This window comes from Perissodus microlepis, chromosome 23 (genome assembly GCF_051167445.1).
Source record: "Perissodus microlepis isolate ML-2025 ecotype Zambia chromosome 23, ASM5116744v1, whole genome shotgun sequence".
NCBI lineage: Eukaryota > Metazoa > Chordata > Actinopteri > Cichliformes > Cichlidae > Perissodus > Perissodus microlepis.
This window is the reverse complement of record NC_140482.1, coordinates 26,244,467-26,272,444: the sequence shown is the minus strand read 5'-3', so window position 1 is coordinate 26,272,444 and position 27,978 is coordinate 26,244,467. Positions and strand designations below refer to the sequence as shown.

General features: G+C 39.9%; 2 protein-coding genes across 2 annotated transcripts; both read left to right on the top strand.

Moving 5' to 3' along the window:
• Nucleotides 1-1,090: 1,090 nt before the first annotated feature.
• LOC146361635 (NLR family CARD domain-containing protein 3-like) lies at nt 1,091-10,929 on the top strand. Its single transcript, XM_084921441.1, has 3 exons — nt 1,091-1,322; nt 1,512-1,553; nt 9,128-10,929. Exons 1-3 carry the CDS (start codon nt 1,091-1,093, stop codon nt 10,927-10,929), a joined length of 2,076 nt encoding a protein of 691 aa, XP_084777567.1.
• Nucleotides 10,930-18,317: 7,388 nt separating this feature from the next.
• Nucleotides 18,318-26,243, top strand: LOC146361634 (stonustoxin subunit alpha-like). The gene is made up of 3 exons (XM_084921438.1): nt 18,318-18,474; nt 23,460-23,506; nt 23,651-26,243. Exons 1-3 carry the CDS (start codon nt 18,419-18,421, stop codon nt 24,181-24,183), a joined length of 636 nt encoding a protein of 211 aa, XP_084777564.1. The 5' UTR covers nt 18,318-18,418; the 3' UTR covers nt 24,184-26,243.
• The last annotated feature ends 1,735 nt before the right edge of the window (nt 26,244-27,978 follow it).

Sequence of the window (27,978 nt, the reverse complement as noted above, 5' to 3'; positions counted from 1 at the left end):
TTTCATACACGTTTCCATGATCATATGTGAAGCGGTGTGTGTTCGAGTGTTTCCACAAACACAGCAGTCAGAGTGTAAAGAATGAATGTTATAGGAGATGTTTCTGTAGTGAAGAGGCTGACCATCTGTAGGACTCCAGCTGCTCCAGCAGGTGTCTCCTTTGTGCTTTGCTTCAAACACAGTGTAGGGAGGAACTTCCACTCAGGTCTTTCAGGTTTTGCTGGATGTCAGAGGACAAACAGTTGTGCGCTGTTGTAGCATAAGTGCATCAGTTCAGGGTCTGTGTGTCAAGTGTTGCCCAGACGGCAGAATGACAGGACCCAATCGCAGAACTCTTCTAAACAGTAAGGAGAAGGGACAGGAAATTGGGATGGAGGGAAAACAAAAACAAACTGGCTGGTCATGCTAGTGAGGACAGGGGAACGATGACGCTGTGTGTGCAGCTGTCAGTGGTTCTAAGTTGAAGCTTGGCTGATACCCTTGTCCTCCAAGGACCAGAGTTATGATATCATCATGTTGTTGGTAATTTAAAATATATTTTAACTGTAATTATTATGAATTCCTCCTTAGTACCACATTTCTGATTCTAGAGCAGATTTAGAAACCTCTTTTAAACCAGTGTATAAATCTTGATTAAAAAATAATTAGCATTCTTATCTTTTTCTGCTGGAGTCTTGTACTTTTATTTTATTTATTTGACTTAATTTTTTCATTCATATTTCTATTTTTTAATAAGTGGTAAATGGTAAATGGCCTGTATTTGTATAGCGCTTTACTAGTCCCTAAGGACCCCAAAGCGCTTTACACATCCAGTCATCCACCCATTCACACACACATTCACACACTTAAGTGATATGATTTGTAGAAATGTCAGTTGATTTTAAGTTGTTTTCTAAAGATTGTGAGCCCTCTTTGTTTTCTGTTGAAAGTTTAATTCGATAAGTATCTCTTTAATTTATATATTAACAGCATTGTTAGAGTTGAAGTTACATTAGGTAAAATATACATGACAACTAGAGGGCACTGTGAAGTATACTAAAAGCTAAAACGTAGATGTGATGAGACATGTTTTATGTTTTACAGGTCAGAGATGGAGAAGGCCTTACCAGTGCAGCTGCTGGAAATGCTGAAGAAAATGGGAGAGGAGGAGCTGAAGCTTTTCCACTTTTACCTGCAGTATGAACCTGGGGATGACTTCCCCAAACTCTATAAGTACCAGCTGGAGAACGCAGACAGACTGAAAACAGTAGAAGTGATGGTGCAGGCATATTCAGACCGTGTGATGCAGGGGGCGAGGTTGATTTTAGAGAAGATGAATGAAGGTCAGTCAGAGGAAAAAGACACATTAAACATTTAGTACGGTATGCAGACATGACATTGTCACAGTTTATTTTATGAAATGTATCAAACTATTATAGTCTGACTTCTAATATTTATATATTTCTGATGCCACGCAGGTTGTCATTTTTAAAAAGACCAGTTTACGATTCAAAGTGCACTTTCCCCAACAGGAAGTTCCCCAGCCCAGGAAGCTTCAACAGTTTCATCAGAAGGTAAGAATACATTAGTTTGTCTCAGTAGATAATAATAAAGCAGAAACACATGAAGCCTGAGCTGAACAATGAGAGCTTTGATTGTTTCAATGTGGTGTCTCTGTAGCCTCACTGTAGCTCTGCTGTATGACTGTAAGCCTGAGCTCTAATGAATGAACAGCTGGCTGGTTTAATAATCTCTAACTTTATTTCACTGGGTGTAACAGCAAACAACATTAAAAGGGAGGGTTACAGAGCTTTAGATGAGATGTGAGGATGGTTCATAGCAGATTAGAAAAAAATCTAGAAAAGCATCTAACATATTTGGAATCTGAAATAGTCTTACAAGCCATAATTTTAGAAAATTGTACAATGACTTTATAAAACATTCAAACATTTACTCTTTATGTTTTCAAATTACTTTTAATTTTAAAGCAGAGATTTTAGAAATAAGTAAATAAGTAAAATTATATAACAAAATATTTAAAGAAATATTTTAACACTGTGCTGTCCATTATGCTATTTGTTTAAAATTATCAAAGCAAATAACAACCCCCCAAAATGTCCATTAAATGGCAAGTTGAAGATGAGGTCTTTCTAAAACCTGATTCGGAATCAGAAACTTCCAGATGGAAATTGAGTTGTCACAGCAGCAAATACACAACAAACAACACGCACTCCTATAAAATGAGTGTAGAAACAGAGTTATGATAGATGAATATTAAGATAAATAGATAAATATAAAGATAAAGGTATAAATATAAATATACAATGAATATAAAAGGACAAGTATGTGTGGAAATATATCTTGTGGTGTACAAAAGTGACAGGCTGCATTGAGGTGTAATTAATTCTGTTCCACATGTGTGGACCTGACCTAAGTGGATGAATTAAAGATTCTGATAGCAGCAGAAGGAACGATTTCCTGTAACGTTCCCTCAGACAGCGAGGTTGAAGGAACCTGTTGCTGAAATTTCTCTTCAGATTATCCAGTGTGTTATGGAGGGGATGGGAATTATTGTCCATGATTGCCAGCAATCTTGCCAGCATTCTGTCACTGATCACCTCATCCAGGGTGGCAAGCTTCATGCCAACAACAGACTCAACCTTCCTGATGAGTTTGTTCAGTCTATTTGCGTCCTTTGCTTGGGTGCCTGCATGCCATCACAAAGAAGATGGTGTTCGCAATAACAGACTGATAAAACATATAGAGCAGCCTGCTGTATACACTGAAGGATCTGAGCCTTTGTAGAAAGTAAAGCCAGCTCAGACCACTGGCAGACCACTCCAGCCTGTGATCCAATTGATCGCATTGCTGATTGGCTGAGGAGAAAAAGTATTCATGGTATACCAATAGCATGACCAATTTACGGTGACATAGCAACAAGATGTTATGTCCACCCAAGACAACCCCAATTCTAATTTTTTGTGTAAAAAGTGTCGACTTCAAACTATATGCCTGTTTTTAAATTGTGTTGATAGGCCACGAAAAACCAGAGTTATGATAAAAAATGCAATGTTTTTTCCTGAATACTATTGTTGTTTATGTTTACTGTGGGAAGAAATGGTAAAAATTGCATTTTCTAAGGAAAGCCCTCAAAAGCACTCTCCGCTTGTGAGGAAAAACAAAAACCAAAAAAAAAACCCCACCCTTTCCTATTGGTGGAAAAATGTACCATGTCGACCAATCAAAAAATGATATGGCAACATGGCATTTAGGTGTTTAGGAGTGATGGCAGCAAGAAAGCGAAAAAGCGAGAGAGAGAGAGTTTTGAGATGTGGGAGATTTGTGACAAGTCTAAAGTTGGTGTGTTGTGTTGTGTAGTTAGTGTGTAGTGTAGTCAATAAGAGTTTTTTTGTGTGTCAGAACAATGAGGAGAGTGCTGAATGTCACAGTTGCTGGCAAAAAGACACAGGCAAATTAGAGTGTAAACGCTGTCTCCAGGGGGAAAACAGGATGAGTGATACACCTCCTGCTGTCAGGCCTGCAGGTATCAGGCTTGTGATGTTCTCCTTTATCTTATAGTGGAATGAAATTATTTTTGGAATGGCATAAATAATTTGTGTGGCATCTTATTTGACGAGAACACCTGATTGTTCTGTAAATAGTTTGAAATGTTTATATAATAAAAACCCATATTTCCTGCAATTTTAGATAAATAGCTGCATATAACTTTGTTGTTTTCAGTTACTTTTTTGAAGAAATAACTAGTTACTATAGTTAATTACTTTTTCAAAGTAACTTGCACAACAATCGTCATTATATAGTGTATTTTGCAGACAAAAAGTTACAGGACTCACTCACAGACGACAGTCGGACAATCTCACCCAGTGCACAGCAGGAGCTTCACACAGACTCATACTCATAATACAAGTCAGAGCTTTATGTGTGTTTTTGAAATTTTTGTTCAATTTATTTTTACTTCCAATAGTGTTAACATACTACACAGGTCATGAACAATTTTTTTTTTTTAATTTTCATTATAAGTGTGCTAAAGTACCTAATTAAAAGTATTCTAACAGAAATGTAAATGCTGTAATTTTATTCTTTTAATAAACCATGTAACTTGGATGGATGCAATGGGCGTGGCCACAGTGCACACGTCTGATGTTGCTCACAGTGGTCCAAGGGAACACTCAGGTAGTTTGTGTGTTTGCTCAGACACATTAAAATTTAGAGGGAACATCGCTAATAGGATGTGACTATTTCGATATCAGTCCCACCAATGCAGACAGGGGAGGGTCAGGAGCCGTTTCTGCCAAATTCCACCACCAGCTCCTTTGATTTGGCCACATTCAACTGCAGGTGGTTCACCTCAAACCACCTCACAAAACGATCAATCGGTCTTCTGTACTCCTCTTCCCATCCCATCTCCACACTTCCAATAATGGCTGTGTCATCAGAGAATTTATGGAGGAGACAAGTTTCTGTGATCTACTTGAAGTTGGTCATATAGATGGTGAAGAGGAAAGGGATAAGAGTTCCCTGGGGTGCTCCGATGTTGTTCTTCAGATTCTCTGATACACAGCTCTGCCGTCTTACAAACTGCGGCCTGCCTGTCAGGTAGTCGCTGATCCACTGGACCAGTGGAGCCTCCACTTACATGTCTTCCAACTTCTCCCTCAACAGCCTGGGCCGGACTGTGTTAACCCTTTAAGACCTACCATAGAACCAAGTCCGCCAGAGCTTATATTATATTTTTACATGCTGTAGTGCCATTTTTGGGAGCATTTCAAGTTGCTATACATCAATACAACCATTATAGCCCAAATTTTAATAATATGTATGCATTAAGTGCATAGTAATTACATAAATTTCAAAAAAGTGCAATAAACTACAAAAAAATTGAAAATCGTTTTTGTCTTTTTAACATATATTTCTAGTTAGAGAAATTTAAGAGGCTTATCCCTCAAAACTGCAAATACAAAAGAGTTGCACAAAATAGTTTCCCATCAGAGGAAATTTATTTTGAGTGTCTTTATATTTTTATTTTTGAAATACACCAATTTTTATACACTGCAGGAAAAACGAAAATAAATATTATGATTCAAATTTGCAAAAAAACAGCATATGCATCAAAATAAACTATTTCCAGCAGTGCAATTTGAGTCCTAAACATCCCAGAAATGATACAGAAAGTCATAAAGTCAATCATAACTTTTAAAAACACCAGTATAGGCTCATAAGGCCCTGAAGGCAAAAAACTACATTTCCGCAAAATGACGTCACTTGTGGTTTTGGGCAAGTCATGGCGGACATGTGATAGTTTGCGCTGATGGACATAGGAAGTGTTACGAACAGCTGATCGGATCGGCAAAGCATGTTTCTGGAATATTATGTTTTTGTTGCTGCAAGTGCTTTTTATGCAGTTTTTGCAAAGCTATATGTGGAAGGAAACCGTGACCTAGGACAAGCTGATGGCATAAGATGTAAGTACAACTCCTCCGGTTTCATATGCAAAAAAAATTATTGCACTAGCTTACCTGGTTGCAGATCTACCGGGATTTAAAAATAGTTACGCAAAACGGAGCATGCCCGCTCTGACCGGTTTTAAGGGTTAAAGGCGCTAGAGAAGTCGAAGAACATTATCCGAACTGTGGTGGTGGGTCCATCAAGGAAGGAGTATGCTCTCTGCAGCAGATGTATCACTGCATTGCTCACTCCCAAGTGGGGCTGGTATGCAAACTGCAGAGGGTCTTGTGACTTGCTCACCAGGGGTCTGAGGTGCTCCAGGATAAATCTCTCCAAAACCTTCGTAATATGAGAGGTCAGTCCTACAGACCTGTAGTCACCAGGGATGATGTTTTCTATAGCACTGGGACTCTCTGGAAGTGCAGGCTCAGGTTGTATAGGTGATGGAGTACTCCACAAAGCTGCCTAGCACAGGCTTTCAACACTCTGGGACTGATGATTTGTTTTGTATTTGTACTCTACTATCGTTCCCATATGTAATTAATTTTATTTCATATTTTATGATTGAGAAGCACTTTGGTGTACCTCTGGTCTTTAAATGTGCTATATAAAGCATTGATTGATTGATTGATTGATGCTGTTGGGTCCTGCTGCTTTCCCCTTTCTGAGCCTCCCCAGCTCTCTTCTCACCTGAGTAGGTGTGATATGCAGGTTGGTTTGTGGGGCGACTGTGTGGAAAGTGGCGGTGTCACAGCAGGCGTGGACATGACCCTAGGCTAACAGGCGGCTTGGCAGGTGGCCAGCACGCAGGACCAGACGAGGCAGGACTGGACAAGGCAGGACCAGAGGGCTCACTGACCTCCGGATCGGGCTGAACAAGTCCCTCTTGCATGCTGACCTCCGTCTTGCGCTGAGCAGGTGCCTCCTGTGTGCGGACCTCTGGCTCAGGCTGAGCAGGTCCCTCAAGTGCACAGTAGAGGGACACCACTGGGGCCAGCGGCACTGTCGGCAAGGACCCAAGCCGAGCTACCAGATTTTATAATCTGGTGCTCATGCAAGGGAGGCATGATGAGGTTCTGGTGTGTGTCATCCTCCCCTGCACCCACCCACACCTTTCTTCTGAAAGCCAGTGATATCTCTCAACACTCTGATTGGAATTCACATAAAATCCAGCCGTCTCCTGTCACCTCAGGCGGCTATATATTTTAAGGTACAGACCCTATTTATACACTTATACAAATATACATAGAAAACTTTAACAATGAGACGACTAACTGGGTGCTCTAACTGGGTGATATGGCACTATAAGGTAATTTAGATAAGATTGAGCCTGATTATTTAAGATGTTGTATGTGAGTAGCAGGTTTTTGATTTGCGGATTTAACAGGGAGTCAATGAAGGGAAGCCAATATATGACAAATCTGCTCTCTCTTTCTAGTCCCTGTCAGGACTCTTGCTGCAGCATTTTGGATCAACTGAAGGCTTTTCAGAAAGAATTACAGTAGTCCAGCCTAAGAGTAATAAATGCATGAACTACTTTTTCAGCTTCACTCTGAAAGTCACTCTGTTTCTGATCTTAGAGCACAAATGGAAGAAAGCAGTCCTATATCAGTCAGCTGTTTTACAACTACTCTTTTTCAAAAAAATTTGAAATAAAAGGAAGGTTGGATATTTGCCTATGTCTAGCTAAGACAGTTGGGTCAAGTGATGATTTTTTAACTAATTGTTTAACAACTGCCAGCTTGAAGGCCTGTGGTATGTAGCTGATCAATAGAGATAGACTGATAGATTTTCTCTCATGGTTAAAATTTTATTTGTGAAGAAATTTATTAACTCATTACTAGTTAAGTTTAAAGGAAATCTTGGCTCAACAGGGATCTGACTTTCTGTCAGCTTGGCTAAAATGCTAAAGATGTCATGACTTTACAGAGGGCTTTTCTTTTGTTGACAAACAAACTGTCTCTTCAGGCTAAATTAAGATCTTCTACATTAGTGAGACATCATTTTCATCAGATTATGGGTTTTCTGCTTTAGGATGTGAGTTTGTGAGTTATACCAGGGAGTCAAGCACTTCTGATCCGAAGCTTTCTTTTTGCTTCACTTTTAGAGCCTGATGCTACAATCTTTTGAATATTTTTTTATTTTAATAGTCTTTACTCAATACACCATAATGACAAACTGAAAACATGATTCCAAATTTTTTTTAATTAAAAAAAATATCAGAAAAACAATCTTTAGATAAGTATTCAGGCTTTCCGCTTTTCTTGACTGCTTAGAAGTTTCTACACCTTGAGTGGAAGCCACTTGTAGTACAATAAAAATTGATTGATTATGTTTTGGAAAGGTACACCCCTCTCTATAGACGACATCGCAGCTGACAAATCAGAGCAAAGCCATGAAGTCAAACCTAAGAGATAGGGTTGTTGCAATGCACAGATGTGGAGGAGGCCACAGAAAACTTCTTGCCTTTATAATTCTCTAATGGTAGAGACTACAAGGATTCTCCCAAGATTGTCTTAGTGAGAGAGATGACCAAGAGCCTGAAATTCACTCTCGCCATTCTATTCTGCCAAACCATGAGTGATGCAGCATGCAGCTGTTCAGAGTCCCTTTTTCTGTATCTCTGGTATGATTCGGGACACGCTGTTGAATATAATACAGACAGTTAAGCCAATCTATATTCACATTTGTTGTGACCCACTAGAAAAATGGTGACTCAAATCCCATAGTTATCTCTTTGCAAGCATTGTATTCCACCAGTGCTATGGTTTACAAACCAATCTTTTTAGTAAGAGGCTGAGTTGCCTGTCACAGTCACAGTTGCACCATGACAGGTGACCCAAATTGCAGTCTTGCCCCACTCTAGTAAAACATGTGTAACTTTCTACATAAGCTTGAGCATTGAGTGGAGTGTCTGGATTTAAAGGTGGATAAGAGGCAATGTAGAGTGCAACAAGAGGTATTACTTGGTCTCACCTTGAGGCGACTATTGTTGTGATTTAGTGCTGTATAATAATGGTCTAAACACGTATGTATGTATGCATGTGTATATGTATACACACACACACACACACACACACACATATATATATAAAAACACCCAGCACGCCCCTGTGGGCGGTTTATCCTTCAAGCTCGGGTCCTCTACCAGAGGCCTGGGAGCTTGAGGGTCCTGCGCAGTATCTTAGCTGTTCCCAGGACTGCGCTCTTCTGGACAGAGATCTCCATATATATATATATGTATATATATATATGTATATATGTGTGTGTGTGTGTATATGTATATGTATATATATGTATATGTATATGTATATGTATATATATGTATATGTATATATATATATATATGTATATATATATATATGTATATGTATATATGTATGTATATATGTATGTGTATATATATATATATATATATATATATATATATGTATATATGTATGTGTATATATATATATATATATATATATATATATATATATATATATATATATATATATATATATATGTGTATATATGTGTGTGTATATGTATATATATATATATATATATATGTATGTGTGTGTGTGTGTGTATGTATACACATATATATATATATATGTATATATATGTATATTATATTATTCTTCATTCTATATAAAATGGATTGCACTAATCATCTTGTTTCCTGTTTTAAATTCAGAGGATCTTCAAAACTGTCAGTTTAAACTCAAATCTAACCTGAAGGAGAAGTTCCAGTGTGTGTTTGAGGGGGTTGCTAAAGCAGGAAACCCAACACTTCTGAATCAGATCCACACAGAGCTCTACATCACAGAGGGAGAGACTGCAGAGATCAATGATGAACATGAGGCCAGAATGATTGAAACTGCGTTCAAGAAACCTGCCAGACCAGAAATAACAATCAGGCAAGAAGACATCTTTAAAGACTCACCTGGAAGACATGAACCAATCAGAACAGTGCTGACAAAGGGAGTGACTGGCATTGGGAAAACAATCTTAATACAAAAGTTCACTCTGGACTGGGCTGAAGACAAAGCCAACCAGGACATCCAGTTCATATTTCCATTCACTTTCAGAGAGCTGAATGTGCTGAAGGAGGAAAAGTTCAGCTTGGTGGAACTTGTTCATCACTTCTTTACTGAAACCAAAAAAGCAGGAATTTGCAGCTTTGAAGACTTCCAGGTTGTGTTCATCTTTGATGGTCTAGATGAGTCTCGAATTCCTCTGGACTTCCACAAAACTACAATCCTAACTGACCCTAGAAAGTCCACCTCAGTGGATGTGCTGCTGACAAACCTCATCAGGGGGTACCTGCTTCCCTCTGCTCGCATCTGGATAACCACACGACCTGCAGCAGCCAGTCAGATCCCTCCACAATGTGTTAATATGGTGACAGAGATTAGAGGGTACACTGATCCACAGATGGAGGAGTACTTCAGGAAGAGATTCAGAGATAGGGAGCAGGCCAGCAGGATCATCTCCCACATCAAGACATCACGAAGCCTCCACATCATGTGCCACATCCCAGTCTTCTGCTGGATCACTGCTACAGTTCTGGAGGATGTGCTGAAAACCAGAGAGAAAGGAACACTGCCCAAGACCTTGACTGAGATGTACATCCACTTCCTGGTGGTTCAGGCCAAAATAAGGAAGGTCAAGTATGATGGAGGAGCTGAGACAGACCCACACTGGACTCCAGAGAGCAGGAAGACGATTGAGTCTTTGGGAAAACTGGCTTTTGATCAGCTGCAGAAAGGAAACCTGATCTTCTATGAATCAGACCTGACAGAGTGTGGCATCAATATCAAAGCAGCCTCAGTGTACTCAGGAGTGTTCACACAGATCTTTAAAGAAGAGAGAGGACTGTACCAGGACAAGGTGTTCTGCTTCATCCATCTGAGTGTTCAGGAGTTTCTGGCTGCTCTTCATGTCCATCTGACCTTCATCAACTCTGCAGTCAATCTGCTGGAAGAACAACAGACATTGTCCTGGTGGTCAAAATTTTTTAATGCACCAAAACTACAGCATGTCCACCAGAGTGCTGTGGACAAGGCCTTACAGAGTCCAAATGGACATCTGGATTTGTTCCTCCGCTTCCTCCTGGGTCTTTCAATGCAGCCCAATCAGATTCTCCTACGAAAATTTTTGCCAGACACACTAAGTAGCTCACAGACTACTCAGGAAACAGTCCAGTACATTAAGAAGAAGCTCAGTATGAATCTGTCTGCAGAGAAAAGCATAAATATGTTCCACTGTCTGAATGAACTGAATGATCGTTCTCTAGTAGAGGAGATCCAACAGTCACTGACTTCAGGAGGTGTCTCCATAGATAAACTGTCTCCTGCTCAGTGGTCAGCTCTGGTCTTCATCTTACTCTCATCAGAAAAAGATCTGAATGTATTTGACCTGAAGAAATACTCTGCTTCAGAGGAGGCTCTTCGGAGGCTACTGCCAGTGGTCAAAGCCTCCAACAAAGCTGTGTAAGTACATTTGTACTGATCCCTCTACTTTTATCATGCAGTTGAGTCTGTAATTTATTTAATCAGACTTTCCGTCTTTGTAAGAATTTGTGTCCCAAAGCATGGCAATTACTCTAACACAACTAACCTTTTTAATGTCTCATAAACTCAATGTTCTTGTGATGCAACATCCAAAAACTATGGCAGTATCATTATTAGTGCTGCTGCTGTGTTACTGGTCTTTTAAAAAAACAAAAACAAACAAACTTTACTTTCCATGTGTTCATGCACCTGTTTTGAATTTAATCTTTAGTTTTTACTACACTGTGCCTTGGGCTTCAGTGTTTGTTTACTATTCTTGACCTGAACTCTCCCCTCACCCCAAACTGTTAACAGCAGATGGTTGTACCTCCTGAGCCTCATTCTCCTGGAGTTTTTCCTTCACACTGTTGCCAAGTGGGAGTTGTCAAATTGTTGGTGCAGACTTTGGTGAATCTCAAACAAGCAGTTCTAGCTCCTTCCGTCTTAAGCATACTTTCCCTGGTTGTCTCTTCTATGGCTGCCATAAAATTTCCTCCAGATTATAATCCGCCCACAAAAAACAAAAATACAAAAACAACTCAGACTTCATGCCATTTATTGCCAACATGGTGTCCTTTTTGCCAGCCTTTGATGATAAACTGCACCACTATCCAAAATAAGCTTTTCCATTGGTTTTGGACTTTACACATGTACATTGTCTTTCTGTTTATTGTGGACACACAGATAACAGCTCTTCTTTTGTTACAACTGAATTGAAAACACAACTCAGATCAGGGAAAAATTTGGATGATTTTCCAGGTGGTATCTGGGATCAAAAGTTAAAATCAGCTTGGAAGGCCTGTACAATGAGTACAGTGGCTCACTCCTTGGGCAAGAAGACCATTCAGTCTCAATGCTTTTTTCCCCTTTCGTGGCTGCTGATGAGGTTGTTTTTGGATTGGCTCATAGCCATTCTCATAGTCTTCAAATTAACTGACAAACTGCTGACTGCTGTTATAGTTTACTGAGTATGTGACCCATGTACTGAAGGTTAGAGTTGTGACTCCAGTGCTTGAGTTTGAGTCTGTCCAAGACATTTCCTTTGTGTCCATCTCCTCACTTCTCCCTCCTTTTCTGACTTCCCTACTTTATACAGTGAAGTCAAAGTGCCTAGTGTTCTGAGAAATCTTCACCTCCTGCATCTTCCAAATCTTCTCTGTCATATGAAATCATCAATATTCTCTGAGTATAGAATCTTTTCATGATCTTGAATGATAAGGATCCACATGGGCACAGTTATTTCTTTCTTTTCTATTTAAAGAGCAATGACATTGTCTAGCCAGATGCTCTTAGTACAACCGAGGTCTCGATTGAAGCGTAGAGGAGATCGGGCCTTTGCAGTTGCAGTGCCTAGACTCTGGACTAACTTGACAGATGATATTCGTACTTCAGAGTCTAGTCAGTCTTTAGAATCATGCCTTAAAACTCAATTTTTTATGTTGGCTTTTAATTCGAGTTCAGTTTGAGTACCATCAGGCCTTTTTTATGTTTGCTATTTTTGTCATTGCCTCATCTCGTTTATCTGTATTTGTTTTCCTATTGTTTTCTCATGTTCTGAACTAATTGCGAAGCACTTTGGTCAACTCTGTTGCTTTTAAAAGTGCTATAGAAATTGATTTGATTTGATTTGAAGGGTTCCACCTGTGATTTGTAGCTGGAATAGAGTGTGGAAAAACTTTAGTTTAGAGGAAAAACTTGAATGAGGTACATGTTTCTTGATATCAGAGCAACTCATCCACAAGGTGTAGAAAGAGAAGCAGTAGGTTAGGGCAATATGGCCAAAAATATTTATCATGATATATATTTGAAAATTTGCGATAACGATATAACTGACAATATAATTGACGCGAGACAAAATACTTAACAACTCTACAACTTTATTAGTGCAAAAAAACCCCCGAACAATGTATTTTAACTTAAACAAGCAGCTGTTTTTTTATGTGCATTAAAGCTATATAAAAATGTTACAGTGCAAATGCAAATTCCATGCTGACAGTTAAACCAAAGGGCATTTTCAGTGGAAATGGGCTGATATATCCTGAGCATAACCATGTATAATGTCCACAAAACTTAAAAAGAGGTTATACACATACAATACTAATATTATGTTGAATCACAGTAGGTATTACTCCATGAGGCACGTGACTACGGTAGCCGTAATGCTCCGACAATCAATCAAGCGGTGCGGCTTCATAGCTTAACAAAGTAGTATTAAAATTAGTGCTCTCAGCAATCTTGTTAAAATGACATGGAAAATCACCGTTAGCAAGTTAACGCGGATCGCCCCGTGCGTGGGACTGGACAGCGCTAACGCTTTGACCCTGTGCAGCCCGCAGGTTTTTCAGCCCGCTTGCATGTTCTACCAAAAATTGGTGGGTATCTGACAGACAAAAACCTCACCAGTTCCACACTACTGAAGTTGGCCCCATTTTTACAAACCAATTCTGGTTCATCTGTTTTATTCAACGATCTGCTTTCGCCCTTCTCATTCTCCGTCGCCGCCATGCTTTTTCTGACATGTGCGTATGATAACAAATGCACTGTGCATGCGCATTTTACTTATATTCTATCGCGATATTTCATTTTCTTATCATTGCCTAACATTATACCAGTATTATCGTGAACGGTATGATATGGCCCAGCCCTAAGCAGCAGAAGAGTACAAATCATGTCTTACCAAAAAGCCGCAACAACTAGAATTTACCTACCTTTGGTATTTCTTGACAGCATAATATTTACTGAAAAGATGTCTTCTCTCATCTTTGTTGCTATGAATGTTCCTGTTTCGGCTGTCCACTTGGCTCTAAATTGTACAAATAGATCTGAGAAGTTTACGTTTCTAATCATAAGTCAGAAATTATGTTTTCATTAGATTTGCAGTTTGTATTCATGTCTTCTGAATCAGAAGGTGGGGGAAGTGGACCTTACAAGGACTAAGTGCTGATCTAGAAGGGCAATTGTGTTTTAATGAAGTTATTTTGTTAACCATTAATTGTGTTGCATGTTGGCATTTTTACATTTTTTCACAAATTTTGTTTTATTTATTGATTTCATTAATTTGTTTGTTTCTTTTTTCAGACTGAGTCACTGTAACCTCTCAGAGAGAAGCTGTGGTGCCCTGTCCTCAGTTCTCAACTCCCAGTCCTGTAGTCTGAGAGAGCTGGACCTGAGTAACAATGATCTACATGATTTAGGAGTGACACTTCTGTCTGCTGCTCTACTGTGTCCACACTGTACACTGGAAACTCTCAGGTCAGGAGTGAAATATTTCACTGCTGATCATTTACAGTCTGAATGATTTTCCTCTATAAACAACTATGCTTTATAGCATTGTCAAGTGGCCTTTTATTTAGGACTCTGATTTTGGGTAGCAGAATAAGTGAGATATCATTTTGGTTTCTGAGATATAGTGATGTTGTTTTCTTAAGTAATTTATTTAATTTAAAATTGTGTGTTAGAGTTATTTATATTTCATTTAAGCTATTTTCTTAAGAAGTCTGACACATAACAAAGATGTTTCGGTGATGCAAAAACACCTTAGTAGGATTAACTGCTGAAAGGTGTAATTCTACATGTGGAGACACTGGTATTAATTTCAGTAACATTAGTATCATTTTGTGATCTCTGAACTGTTATTTTATGTATGGCAAGTCACTAAATTTCAAAACCCAGGCCTGGCGCTCAGTCCTGCATTACCCCTGTGATCTTCTTTGAATACTAGCTGCACTGGTTGGGTGCAACAATAGCTGCAGTCATTTAAATAATCTCTGACAGTGGAAAATATTGTATCTTTTGCTTGCTGCGGGTGTGATAGTTGCTACTAGGAGAGATTGTTTTCAGGAGGGGAGATGTTACCAGAACAAGTTTAAAAAATTAAAGTGTTACTGTTTTACATTGTCTGAATGTTGCCATGTGCTATTAAAATGTACAAATGGATCTGAGAAGATTGCATTTCCAGTCACAAGTCAGAAATTATGTCTTTAGTAGTTTTACAGGATTTTTACATATTTTCAAATTTTTGTTTTATTTGACTGATTTCATTTGTTTGTTTGTTTCTTTCAGACTGACTCACTGTAACCTCTCAGAGAGAAGCTGCGGTGCCCTGTCCTCAGTTCTCAACTCCCAGTCCTGTAGTCTGAGAGAGCTGGACCTGAGTAACAATGATCTACAGGATTTAGGAGTCAAGCTTCTGTCTGCTGCACTACAGAGTCCACATTGTACACTGGAAACTCTCAGGTCAGGAGTGAAATATTTCACTGCTGATCATTTCAGTTCTGAATGATATTATTTGATAAACAACTAAGCGTTTTAAAATTGTCAAGTGACCTTTAATTTAACTTTGGATAGATTATTAAATAAATAAATAAATACAATTTTATTTATATAGCACCTTTCTAGGCAAATCACAAAGTAGTTGTTTTTAAAAATAACTGCTGAGCCCACATTTCTTACGGTTTGGGGGAGAGAGTTCCACAGTCTAGGGGCCACAGTGGCAAAAACTCTGTCCCCCTTAGTTCTCATCTTAGTATGTTTTAAAGCAAGTAAGCCCTGATCAGACGACCTCAGGAACCTCCTAGTGCAGGGGTTCCCAAACTTTTTTCGCTGGGCCCCCCTTTGTTTTACAGAAAAATGTTCGCGCCCCCTCGTGCGCACGCGCGCGCACACACACACGCACTAACACATCCTCCAACCACACATACCAATATTTTGCTCAATTGCGGTTTATTTCACACCTCAAACATTTAGTAAACAATTAAGCAAATACAAGTAATCTGCAGGTAGTAAGAAAATAAACAACTAACTCTTTTACGCTACGTCTGCACCTACATGGGTATTTTTGAAAACGCAGCTGTTTCGTCCACACGTAAACGGCGTTTCGAATCACTGAAAACTGAGACTTTTAAAACTCCTTTTTTGCGTTTACGTGTGGATACAGAGTTTGTCACACAGCATCAAAGGTATGTGCCTTTTTTCACGTCACGCTGTGCGCCACGTTATTGTTTACATGAGATGAATTGCAGAATGGCAGATAGAGACAAAATACTGTTAATCTGACTATCTGCAGGTTTTACACGCTTACATATGCATACACAGTTACTGTCCCTCCATTTACAAAGGCAGAGGCGTCACGGTGTAATTATTATACATGTGTTTGTTTTTTTTTCCTGTGTAATAATATTCAACATTGCTATCAATACATTTTTCAAAAAATGCCTCTCTGTGCAAAATAGGTTTAAAAACATAAACAGCTGTGGGATACTGTTTGTCCGTGATTTGAACCGAGGGAACAAATCGTGGCAGGATGAGCCTGATATTATTTGTATCCCGCTGTAACTTTACTGTATAAAGTATAGTATAGTATGTATATCTCCAAAATGTCAGGAGTAGTTAGTCATTACAAGAAGTGTTTGTGAACTAAAAATCACGAATCTGGGATACTGTTTGTCCGTGATTTAAACAGCCCAGCGCTGCTCCCAACGAAGGGAAAACCAATTCTGCAGGGGAGACCTACCTCTACACTTGTGCAGGTGAAACCAAAGAAGCTTAGAATGAAGTTGGTTTGGAAACATATTCAGCGATGCTTCATCTCCTGCTTTGCGTTTCTGTAGGCGCCCGTGCTAGCAGTGTCCAAGCATCTTGTTTTTTCCCCCCCTTTTCATCCCTTTACGCCCCCCCCTGCCATGGCTCGGCCCCACACTTTGGGAATTTCTGTCCTAGGGAGATAGAACTGTAGCAGATCAGAGATGTAGGATGGTGCCAGTCAATGCAAAGCTCTAAAAGTCAAGATCAGGATCTTAAAATGGACTCTAAATTCAACAGGAAGCCAGTGTAGCTGAGATAGCAACGGTGTCACATGTGAATACTTAAAAGATTTTGTCAGAAGCCTAGCTGCAGTGTTTTGCACAACCCGCCGACAATCCAGAGAACCTTTGCTTAGATACATAAACATAACAGTGAGTTACAATAGTCCAAGCATGAGGAAATAAATACATGTATAGCATCTCCAGGTCAGAGCGAGATAAAATAGGGCTTAACTTAGCCACATCTCTTAAATGACAAAAACAAGACCGAACCAGAGATTTCACACGACCATCCAGTGTAAGAGTCGAGTCCAAAGTGACACCTAAATTCCTGATATAGGATTTAACCTAAAGTAGGAGAGAGGACCAAGGGCTTTCACTATCTGGGATAAAATTCTGTCATGAGCGCATACAAGGACTTCAGTTTTCCCCTCATTAAGCTGGTGTAAATTTGCAGCCATCCATCTATTAGGTTCTAAGTACTGTGAGAAGAATTTTTACAGTCAATTTTTTGTTTAATTAGTAACAGAAAAGTACGGTACGGGTTATGTTTCTTGTGGCATGTTTTGTTTAATCAGGCCATTTGTTCTACAGCAATCAATGTGGTAGTTGAGTTTGTGCTGATGTACCTGAATTAATTTAGCCAACAAAAGGCCTGTTCCTCTCAGTTGTTCTGCTCACGCGTCACTGATTCAAAACAGATTCAGACAACAGCGATGTGGATTCTGATGGTGCTGTTGAGAGTGAGGACAGCCAGGCAATTAGAGATGTGTTGGAAGGCTAGAACTATATTCAATTTCTGAGTATCCACCAAAAAAACAACTTCTCATTTCTCACTAACAGAGTAAAAAAAGATAGTGTTTCATCAATGGCAGGTTTTAGTTTAGAGTTTTAGTATCAGTTCCACAAATTCGTAATTCAGATTTTGCTACAATCCAAATATTGAATTTGAGGAGTTTGTTGCTCAAGAAAAATAAGCAGTTTTGCTCATGAACAAGTTTGTTCATGAAGGTAAAAAAATATATAAATTAAAATACACAAGATGCAATAACAACAATGCCAAGTTATAGTATTTCTAAAACTCATTTAACTTTAATATTTAAACTTTGAAGTTTAAAGTTCAATTAATATTTAACTTTTGTCCCCTCTCTCCTTCATTTGTGTTTTGTTCTCGTCTCTCTGCTTATTTCTTCTATTTACCATAATCCCTTAAACCTCTTCCTGGAGCCTGTTGTTATTGGAAGGATCTTTATTTATAAGGGAGTTCTTCCTTTCCACAGTTACCAAGTGCTGCTCAAAGCAGATTGTCTGAGAGTTTGGGCTTTCTCTCTAATAATTTAGTGGGTTGGCTCATAGTGTAAAAAAGCTTGACATGACAATGACTGTCTGTTGAAAATTGTCCTTTTTAAATAAAATAAAATAAAATAGAATGGATAGAAATGGATAGACATTATTGTATATGACAAACACAAAATCATTGTTCAGAGGTGGATTGTTGTTTTGTGTGTCTGCAGTCTGTCAGGCTGTCTGATCACAGAGGAAGGCTGTACGTCACTGGCCTCAGCTCTGACCTCCAACCCCTTCCAACTTAGAAAACTGGACCTGAGCTACAATCATTCAGGTGACTCAGGAATGAAGCTGCTTTCGGCTGGACTGAAGGATCCATGCTGGAGACTGGACACTCTTAGGTATGGAGAGAATATCTGATAGAGGAGGAAGACTTAGAAACATTCCCTGTCTCTTTCACACACTGCATGAAACAAGTGTGTTTCATGCAGATGTTTTAAATGTAATTTATATTAAACATATTTTAAAAAAGAGAGAAATAAATAAATGGATTCAAAAATCCAAGATTTCTTTCTGGTATTTGAAAAGGCAATTCCAATCCTCATTTGAAAATCCATTTCCCTTTCCTGTCAGCTCACAGATTAGCTAATATATTAGTATATTATATTAGGTATCGGATTAGCTCTGGAATTAACTATTGGATCAGCTATCAGATTGGTTATTGGATTATCTCATTTCCAAAACCCTGAAGCAATGCAAACTAGCCACGCAACGTGATTAAAGGTACTCACAGGCACAGGCTGGTTGCCTGGATTTTTATACACTATTATTTGTACTCATAGCTTTGCAATGCTAGAAAGTGTGTGTGCTTGCAAAAAGGCCATTCAGCCTTCAGATGTACTCTCTGCCCGACATGGATATGTGAAGAATGAAGGGACCCTACAGTAAAATGGAGAGCTGAACCTCCTAATGTACGCCTTTAGACTCAGCCTGACCAGGTGTTAAAGGTAACGTGCTAACATGGCTAATGCTAGTGTCACAGCACATAGACCCACTCTTTTAAGATCATGCTGCTGTGCTCTTCACAAACAAAGCTTGAAGCAGCTCAGACTATTAGAACCAGCACTGAGCCCTGTTACATTTATACAGTGTTAGATCGAAGGGTGCAACTAGGGATGGGTATCGTTTAGGTTTTATCCGATACCGGTGCCAAACTGGTACTTTTGAAACGGTGCCGGTGCTTAAACGGTGCTCAAACCGGTGCTTAAAGAATGGAGAACACAAAATTGGTCCAAAAACCTCTCATGTTCAGCTGTTTTTTTGTAAAAAGATAACAATGTTAGCCTTTTCTGCAGCTATGGGGCATATATGGTATCACTCTTGGCTGGAAGCAGTGCTTAAACAATGGAAAAAACACAAACTTTGTCCAAAACCTCTCATGTTTAACTGTTTTCCACTTTTTCTTTGGTCATTTTAGCCTTTTTGGCCAGGGTGAAGGGAGTATCTGCCATCAAACAAGAAGACAGCCGCATGTAGCTATGATGATGTTTGCTAGTTCACCTTACGTGCATTAATGTAATAACGTGGTTAGCCTACTCAACGTAAATTACACACGAACAACATTAAGCTACTCACGCAGAGAAGAACGGCTGCTGCTGCCATCATCATCCGTCATCATTTCTGCTACACTGGCAGGGCTAGGGGCCAGGACTCTCCTCTTCGGGTTTTTGGGGGATGTTGCTAACTCCGGGTCGATAACAGGCACCACACCCGCAGTAGATGTGCACGGTGTGAGGTCTCGCAGCAAGCTATCAAATACGGCGCATTTCTCGGCTTTTAAAAAAAACGCTATGCGTCGCCAGGTGTTTCATCGGATTTGAGGTGTTACCTCCTTTGACAGTATCACCTTAAAGCACTTGTTGCAGGCTGCTGAGTTTGCATATTTTGCTGTGAAGTACAGCCAGACTTTTGACCACTTCGCCTTGGGCATTTTTAATCTGTAGCTCTGCTCTAAAAGAACGTACATACCTGGGCCCGCCTACTATCCTCGGAAACGTAAAATGATTGGCTAGAATCTAAAGTGTATCACAGCTCAGGAAAAAAAAAGCACCAAAATAAAGCACCGAAATGTGCGCTGCTTTTCGGTCTGGTTACTACCGTTTATGTCAGAACCGGTGCCATGATGGCGCCGGATACCGGTACCCATCCCTAGGTGCAAGCTACAGCCTTTAAACTAGTGGTTAAAATGCTGTCTGTAAACACATCAGTCCACATGTTACCACATTACTTTACGATACTTAGAATTAAAAGAACTGAGACAGGCTGATTTAAATAATAGCTGTCAGTTCTCTCATTCCTTATATTATCTCCAGTCTTAGCAGATATTATTGACTTTATTTATTTTAATATGTGAGTGCACACATTTATTCTGAACTGGACATAAATGATAATCACAGAGTGTGTAATTTTATTTTTTTACATAATATTACATACATATTTATTAATGTAATTTAATCAAAATCCAAACACAGTGTGCTGAATCTTAACATTGAATGTCTAGTATATTCCAAAGAGCATAATTTAAGCATTCACTGCACCTACAGTACCTACACCTAGTCAAGTGTGGTAAAGATACAGATAATGAAATTTAATTATTACTGAAATATGCATAATGAAAAACAAAACTGGGCAGCACAGTGGTTAGCACTGTTAACTCACTGTGACAAGGTCCTGAGTTCAATTCCACCATCAGGCTGAGGTCTTTCGATGTGGAATGATTCTATGTGTGTCTGTGTCTATGTGTTTGACACACCCACATCTGTTCCATATCATAGTCATTTAGGATGTTATAGCTCTGAGTCTGTTTTGTGGCATCAGACACCCACACAGGAAAACGAGCAACTGAACTTTATGCAGGAGAGACTGCATCAGTTATGGTTGACTCTGCATCTTCTGCATCCTCTTCTGCATCTCCTTTAACTCAGTTCAAATCACTTCAAAAGAGTTGTGTATATTTACCTAGAAGGACATCTGTAACTTGTACAGATTAGCAGTTTTGCTTGTTTTATGAGTTACATTTAAAAAGAGAGAGGGAGGATATGAAACTTATCATTCCCCTGCAGAACACAATCTTAAGTGCTTATTCTTTTGACCTTATGAATTCCACTCTGATGTGAATTCACTTTTTGTCTGATGATTGGCACAAAGTTTAAACTGGTTTTCTTCTGAGAGATGCTGCTGAGGCTGAAAATAAGCCAAGTGAAACAATAACTGAAAAAAAAATTTATACATAAAAAAATCTCTTAATTCCTGAATTACAGGCAAAGACATGCCCAAAAGTTTAGTTTCTCCGGATGTTTTATCACTCATCTAAGTGACTTCTTCTGTTATACAGATAAGTAATGGAATGTTTCTTGGAAGGAAAACTGATGTGTACAGTTGAATTCAATCTACTTTTTTAAGGTTTTTAAAGTTAAGCGAGTAGTTAACGCTCCATCACCTACATCATAGTTCTTTGGGCTGGGGTTAGGCGACGAGAAAAAAAAGCCACATGGCTGAAGCTTTGCTTGGCGACCTGAACGCTGGGAAAGTCATACAGTCTTGTGGGTTGGTAGTGAGACAGCCTTTTGTTTGCTGAACACCTCCTGTAGGTCACGGTCCTCTAATGGGATGGAGGTAAGATCTAGAGCCATTCTATATGAGAGTTAACCAGTGGAAACCGAGAATAAGTTGGGAAAATTGAATGGGGAAAAAGGTAAGTGACTCTCCTGGCTGTTCATTATTATTATTATTATTATTATTATTATTACAGGATGTAACTAGCATGACAGTTTCAGTTTGATGAGTGATGTGGGCATACACTTGATTATTTATTTTGATTATGATTAATAGCTTTGGGTAGTATGGGAAGTTCGAGTGCTAGGAGAGGAGTGTGCAACTGTTTAGCTAACTCTCAATCAACAAGTCTCTGTCCGACACCGAAATCAGCGAGAGCCTGAAGGGGTTGGAGTAGCCTGGTAAGCCTGCAAAAACACAGGGAGCAGTAGCCAGGGTTTAATATTAGTAACTGATCTGCCCACCTGTATCCCAGAACATACCTGCAGGTGGAGCTTTTTAACCATTTGGGGCAGGACACTAGAAAGTGATCAGGCAAACCACCTTATGGGGTGGCTGTAGCTCAGGTGGCAGAGCAGGTCAGCCACTAATCAGAAGGTCGGTGCTTCGATCCCAGTGATGGTTGACTCTGCATCCTCTCCTGCATCCTCTTGCATGCAGCCAGGCTGCCTCCTGGCTGGTTTCCAAATATCCTTGGGCAAGATACTAACCCCATGTTTGCCTACTGGTGGTGGTCAGAGGGCCCGGTGGCGCCAGTGTCCGGCAGCCTCGCCTCTGTCAGTGCGCCCCAGGGCAGCTGTGGCTACAATGTACAATGCTACAATGTAGCTTGCCATTGCCAGTGTGTGAATGAATGAATGACTGAATGTAGTGCAAAGGGGTCCTTTGGGGTCCTTAGGGACTGAGTAAAGCGCTATACAAATGCAGGCCATTTTTTTTACCATTAAAAACAGTTGAGAGCTGGAAATGCCCAATTTGCATGGGTTCCAGCACAGAATCTGTGACAGAAGAGGCAATAACTGGGGTGGATGTTTGTACTGGTAGTGTAGTGGAAGTTAACCTGAAGACAGCGAGGAAATGGCCTGCGGAGTCCGTTTTTCTCTCAGCTTCCCTCTTCCTCAGGCGTTGTCTATCTGGAGGGAAAGGGAAACTAAATCCTCGAAAGAGACGGGTTCATCGCGAGAAGCGAGCTGATCTTTCATGCACTTTTAGTGCTTGCAAAAATACTCCTTGTAGTGCCTGATCTGGCCAGCCTGTCTCTTCCAATACCAGCCACCTCAGTGGGCTGGCCAGTGGGGCTGTGGGAGGAATCCAGAGTGAACCTGTGCAACCTCCAAATAGAAAGGACCTGGCCAGGTGATGGAATGGATCTCAGCACCTTCTTGCTGTGAGGCAACAGTGCTAATCACCACACCAAGTGCTGCCATAACTGGAATGTATAATTTCAAAGATGTACTGTATAAAATAGAAACAATATATACCAGATTTGGTGTGATGCTTGACCCTACAAAACTTCATGGTACTTTATCAACTTTGAATGCCTAGATTTGTGGTTCCAGGTTTAAATGCATTCACTCTTTAGATTCAGAAATCAAAGCAATAAGAAGCCAGATCATCAACAGTTTGATCCACGTATGGATTGATGTGTAGTTGTGAAAATGTTGGACTGTTCCTTTATCGGTGTCTAACAGTATGTGTATGAGAGTGATGTAATGTCCATGTGTGCATGCTGAAAGAGACTGTGCTGGTCTGACCCCCCTCCTCCTTTCAGGGTGGAGCCTGCTGGAGTCCGATGGTTGAGACCAGGTCTGAGGAAGTGTAAGTGTGTTTTTAATGTGATTCATGAAAACAAAGCATCACTCATTCACATCTCTGATGTCAGGACTCATGATCAAAGTGTCAATCAATGAACAGATGATGGATCAATAACTGCAGCTGGATTGTGTTTGTTCTCTCCATCAGATTCCTGTCAACTCACAATCGACACAAACACAGTACACACAAACCTCAAACTGTCTGACAACAACAGGAAGGTGACACGTGTGGAGGAGGTTCAATCATATCCTGATCATCCAGACAGATTTGATGTTTATGAGCAGTTGCTGTGTAGAAATGGTCTGACTGGTCGCTGTTACTGGGAGGTCGAGTGGAGAATAACAGTTTTTATATCAGTGAGTTACAGCAAAATCAGAAGGAAAGGACTCAGTTATGACTGTTTGTTTGGAAACAATGATCAGTCCTGGAGTCTGTACTGCACTGATGATGGTCCTCATTATGTCTGTCACAATAAGAAAGAGACATCCATCTCCTCCTCATCCTCCTCTGTCTCTAACAGAGTAGCAGTGTATGTGGACTGTCCTCATGGCACTCTGTCCTTCTACAGAGTCTCCTCTGACACTCTGATCCACCTCCACACCTTCAACACCACATTCACTGAAACCCTTTATCCTGGGTTTATGCTCATGTCTCCTGGTTCCTCAGTAACTCTGTGCTGAGTTGAGTGTAAAGAGTGTTCTCCTGTTAGAGAAACACTCTGACTGTTGAACAGATAGTTCAGTCTGTACCTTTTTGTCTCTTTCACTCAGAAACACGTTTTCAGATTCATGGATTCAATCAGTTGACGTATAAAACTGTTCTAAATGATTCCTTGTAAACATCTTCAACTCAGCAAGGTCCACTTACATGTTCATGACCAGCTGATGTGATTGACATCAGTCGCTATGGTAATTTGCCTGGTAAAAAGAGCCAGTGCATCTAATCCTGCCTCACTGACAGGCTTTTGGACTGCTCCAATTAAACTATCAGTTCCCTAACATCACAATGTGTGGCTGTTATGCATGTCAAAGTGATGTCATTTTAGGCTTAAATGTCCAAGTTGCTCAGTCATATTCATTACCATAGTGTAACATTACTCAGCTAATCAGAAAGGAAAAGCTAAACATGTCTATGGCCTTCACATTACTCAGTCTGAAGCAGGTCTCTGATCCAGATTGAATCCAAGGTATAGATATAGTGCTGCTATGACTGAATCTTCTGTGTTCTTATTTGCTTTTTCTTTGTTGTATTTCAAATCCTAGGAAGAGATGCCTTGGAAGTGGAAGTATTGCCCTGTTAACTTTCAAAAGAGGGCAGCTATTTAAGCATTACAAGCTAAAACATTGGATTTTTGCAGCAATCGAAGTATTTCGTTGTTTACAGATATGCCAGTTCTGTTTTGCTGTATGTCATGTGGGTTTGCTGTTCTTGTTCCGAGACTGTCTGTTTTACCCACCTGTGTACTGCACACTTCAAAGTACAACATAAAGTCAGGTGCCCTTATAAAGGCTGTAAGTTTGAAAGCTGAATCTGCTCCACCGAACAAAACAGACTAGGAACACAACTGGAAGAGATACAGAGACTGATTTTCATATAGCACTTTTCTACTCTTCCGGAGTACTCAAAGCACTTAATACAGCATGCCACATTCTTCTATGATTTTTAAGTACCGTACTTACTAACTAACATTCCCGCTCTGATGGATGCATCAGAGAGCAACGTAAAGTAAATATTTTGCCCAAGGACATTTTGGCATGTAGACTAGGAATCAAACCATCAACCTTACAACCAGTAAATGACCTGCTCTACCTCCTGAGCTAAAACCACCATGAAGTGATTGGTTGTGACCTAAGTAACGACAGAGATGGTGCACAAGAGCAAATGCTGATAATATGGAGGGGTGCCCTCAGGCCTCTGGCCTCTGGGTCTGAAGCTCGGTCCTCTCTGGCACAGCTGGCTGCCGGCAGAGCCCGCGGGCACGCCACTGCAACCCCCTCTGGCCTCTGCTCTGTAGCTGCTGGGTGACCTCTCGTTTGGGGCTCTACTCAGCTCTTCCCAGGAGGGTGGCACGGTTCCCCCCCTTTTGGTGGTCCTCCTCGGGTTCTCGTACTCTGTGGCCTCTGGATATCTGGGGCCTGGATCTCCTCGATACCTGCTTCATGCCCTGGGGGACGGGGCTATGGCTCCCCACACTCCCTAGCAGATCGTTACATCGAGAAACCTTTGGAATACAAGCATGCTGATCCACACAGGTGTGCACACGGGTGTTCACAGACGCGGACTACACCTTTCTTGGCTGCTGCCTCAAAGCACATTGTGCGCTGTCTATCTTGCGTGCTGCACAATATCGTTTATTATTTAGTATCTACTGTTATCTACTGCTAGCTAGTTTATTGTGATGGTGCTGTATTTATTATGTTGCTCTTTTTTTTGTTTGCTTTTTCTTCTGGTTTTTTTTTCTCCATACAGGTGATCCAGGTGTTTTGTTTGTTTTTCTTTCTTTCTTCCCCCCTTTCTCACCGTCTCTTCTCCCCTCTGGTTTTCTTTCTCTCCCTCTCTCTTTCATTTTTTCTCCCTGTCCTATCCCCCAGTCATGTCTGTCCCGTTTGTAGCAACCGAAAATAAAATAAATACATAATTATAATAAAGGTCAATCAAATGGACCAATATGGCAAGGCCATGATGATCCACTTGGTAAAATAAATCCGCTTGGCATCTTTCTTGGCCTTAAGACAACAATTCTGATGGCTACAGATCCAAATGGGACACAAAAAAAGAAAAGGAAAAAAAAAAAGATAATATGGAGGAGTTGCCTCTTCTTTCTCCTTTCGTTTCATGTTTTCTCCTGGATTTTTCCAAGGATCAGATTTGTAGATAAAATGTGGAATGTACAACACACAATACAGAAAAAGCTTTAATGAAACTGATTCTCCCAAAATGTACCTTAAATTCAAAAAGTACTAAAGAGATAACAGTAATGAGCACACACTCAAACAGCAGTAATGATGACTAAGAAGTTCTTCAAATGACACTGTAACTGTATTTAACAGGAACATGGTCATTGAAAGCAACACACTTGATGAAACAGTCACATGATGTTCATCTGTCTCAGCTGAAATGTTTAAAATTTTGTTCCAATGTGTTAAATTGACTGAATATTTATGGAATGAAGCTTCCAGTCAAAGTGAATCAGCGTAGGTCAATGACTGCATCGTGTGTATGATTGCAAACAAAAAATTTTAAGAATTTTAAGAAGACAGTACAAAAAATATATTTGAGCAGTGAAAGAGACAGCAGGTAGATGTGTGATGTTTCCCTGTGGTCTGCAGGTCCAGGCCCAGAGTGATGGCTCTACATCAGACAACTGAAGTAAATTCAGTTGTTAGCAGCACAGAAATAACCACAAAGCATAAAAACGTAGAACGCCTAGCACGCAGCAGCTACAAGCATCTTGTGTACATTTACACAGCATGATAGCAACAACCTGAACTATATTTATGATACACTATTTCAGACCATTCAGCTCCTTACCAAAGACTGTGTGTCACATCCTTCTCTTCTGTCCACCTCACAGACTGTCTGCTCAGCTAACCTGAAATATCATCTGGATGAACTGTTACAGTGAAGCCTGAACTCACAGTGAGTGAACCTCTGCAGCCAGATGTGTACAGCTGTTTCACTGAGTGAAACTCACTGGCAGCAACATAAACACATTTTATAAAATTAAGTTTAATCAATAGACTAAGAAACAGTTTGACCTTTTTCTTAGGATTGATGCATGCTTCCCATCCCAGAAGTGATGTGATACTGTCCAACAGATTAATGAGACAGCAGTGCAGATGCTTCAGGACATGCCTTTGAATCCTCTGGTTTAAAATATTTCTTCAACATTCTATAATCCAGTGACAGTTGTCAGTATTTCCACTAATGCACAACAAACAATAACTTCTGATAATTCATTCGGCAAACTTTATTTTTCAAATTGTAAACAAATACAGTTTAAAACAGCGTTTCTATTGCTGCCACAGTGTAACTCAGTTTAGCAGCAACCTGAAGTGTCCATCACAGTGACCAATCACATTAGGACGCCACCCTCTTTTCAAATCAAATCACTTTTATTGTCACATCGCATGTGCAAGTACACTGGTACAGCACATGTGAGTGAAATTCTTGTGTGCAAGCTTTGCAAGCAACAGAGGTGTGCAAAATACAATACAATAACATAAGAACAAGCAAAATATAAGAATAGGTAAATCTGAGGATTATAACAATAAATATATGTACAAATATATATGAGTGTATGCACATTACTGAATATGTATACTAAATATGTATATCTATGTGTGTGAAAATTAAATAAAAATTAAATATACAGAGTGGCAGTTGGAAATGTGCAAAAGTGGCATTTATGTACAGTATGGAGTGCATAATGTTGAAGTTCCTGTAAGTGATGGTGAGGTGTGTATGAAGTGTTC

Excerpts from the sequence above, each read along its gene's own strand:
- LOC146361635 (XM_084921441.1), top strand. The coding sequence starts at position 1,091 with ATGGAGAAGGCCTTACCAGTGCAGCTGCTGGAAATGCTGAAGAAAATG. Across the intron at positions 1,323-1,511 it reads TTTAGAGAAGATGAATGAAG|GAAGTTCCCCAGCCCAGGAA; the intron begins GTCAGTCAGAGG and ends TTTCCCCAACAG. Across the intron at positions 1,554-9,127 it reads TTCAACAGTTTCATCAGAAG|AGGATCTTCAAAACTGTCAG; the intron begins GTAAGAATACAT and ends TTTTAAATTCAG.
- LOC146361634 (XM_084921438.1), top strand. The coding sequence starts at position 18,419 with ATGAAGCTGCTTTCGGCTGGACTGAAGGATCCATGCTGGAGACTGGAC. Across the intron at positions 18,475-23,459 it reads TGGAGACTGGACACTCTTAG|GGTGGAGCCTGCTGGAGTCC; the intron begins GTATGGAGAGAA and ends TCCTCCTTTCAG. Across the intron at positions 23,507-23,650 it reads GAGACCAGGTCTGAGGAAGT|ATTCCTGTCAACTCACAATC; the intron begins GTAAGTGTGTTT and ends TCTCTCCATCAG.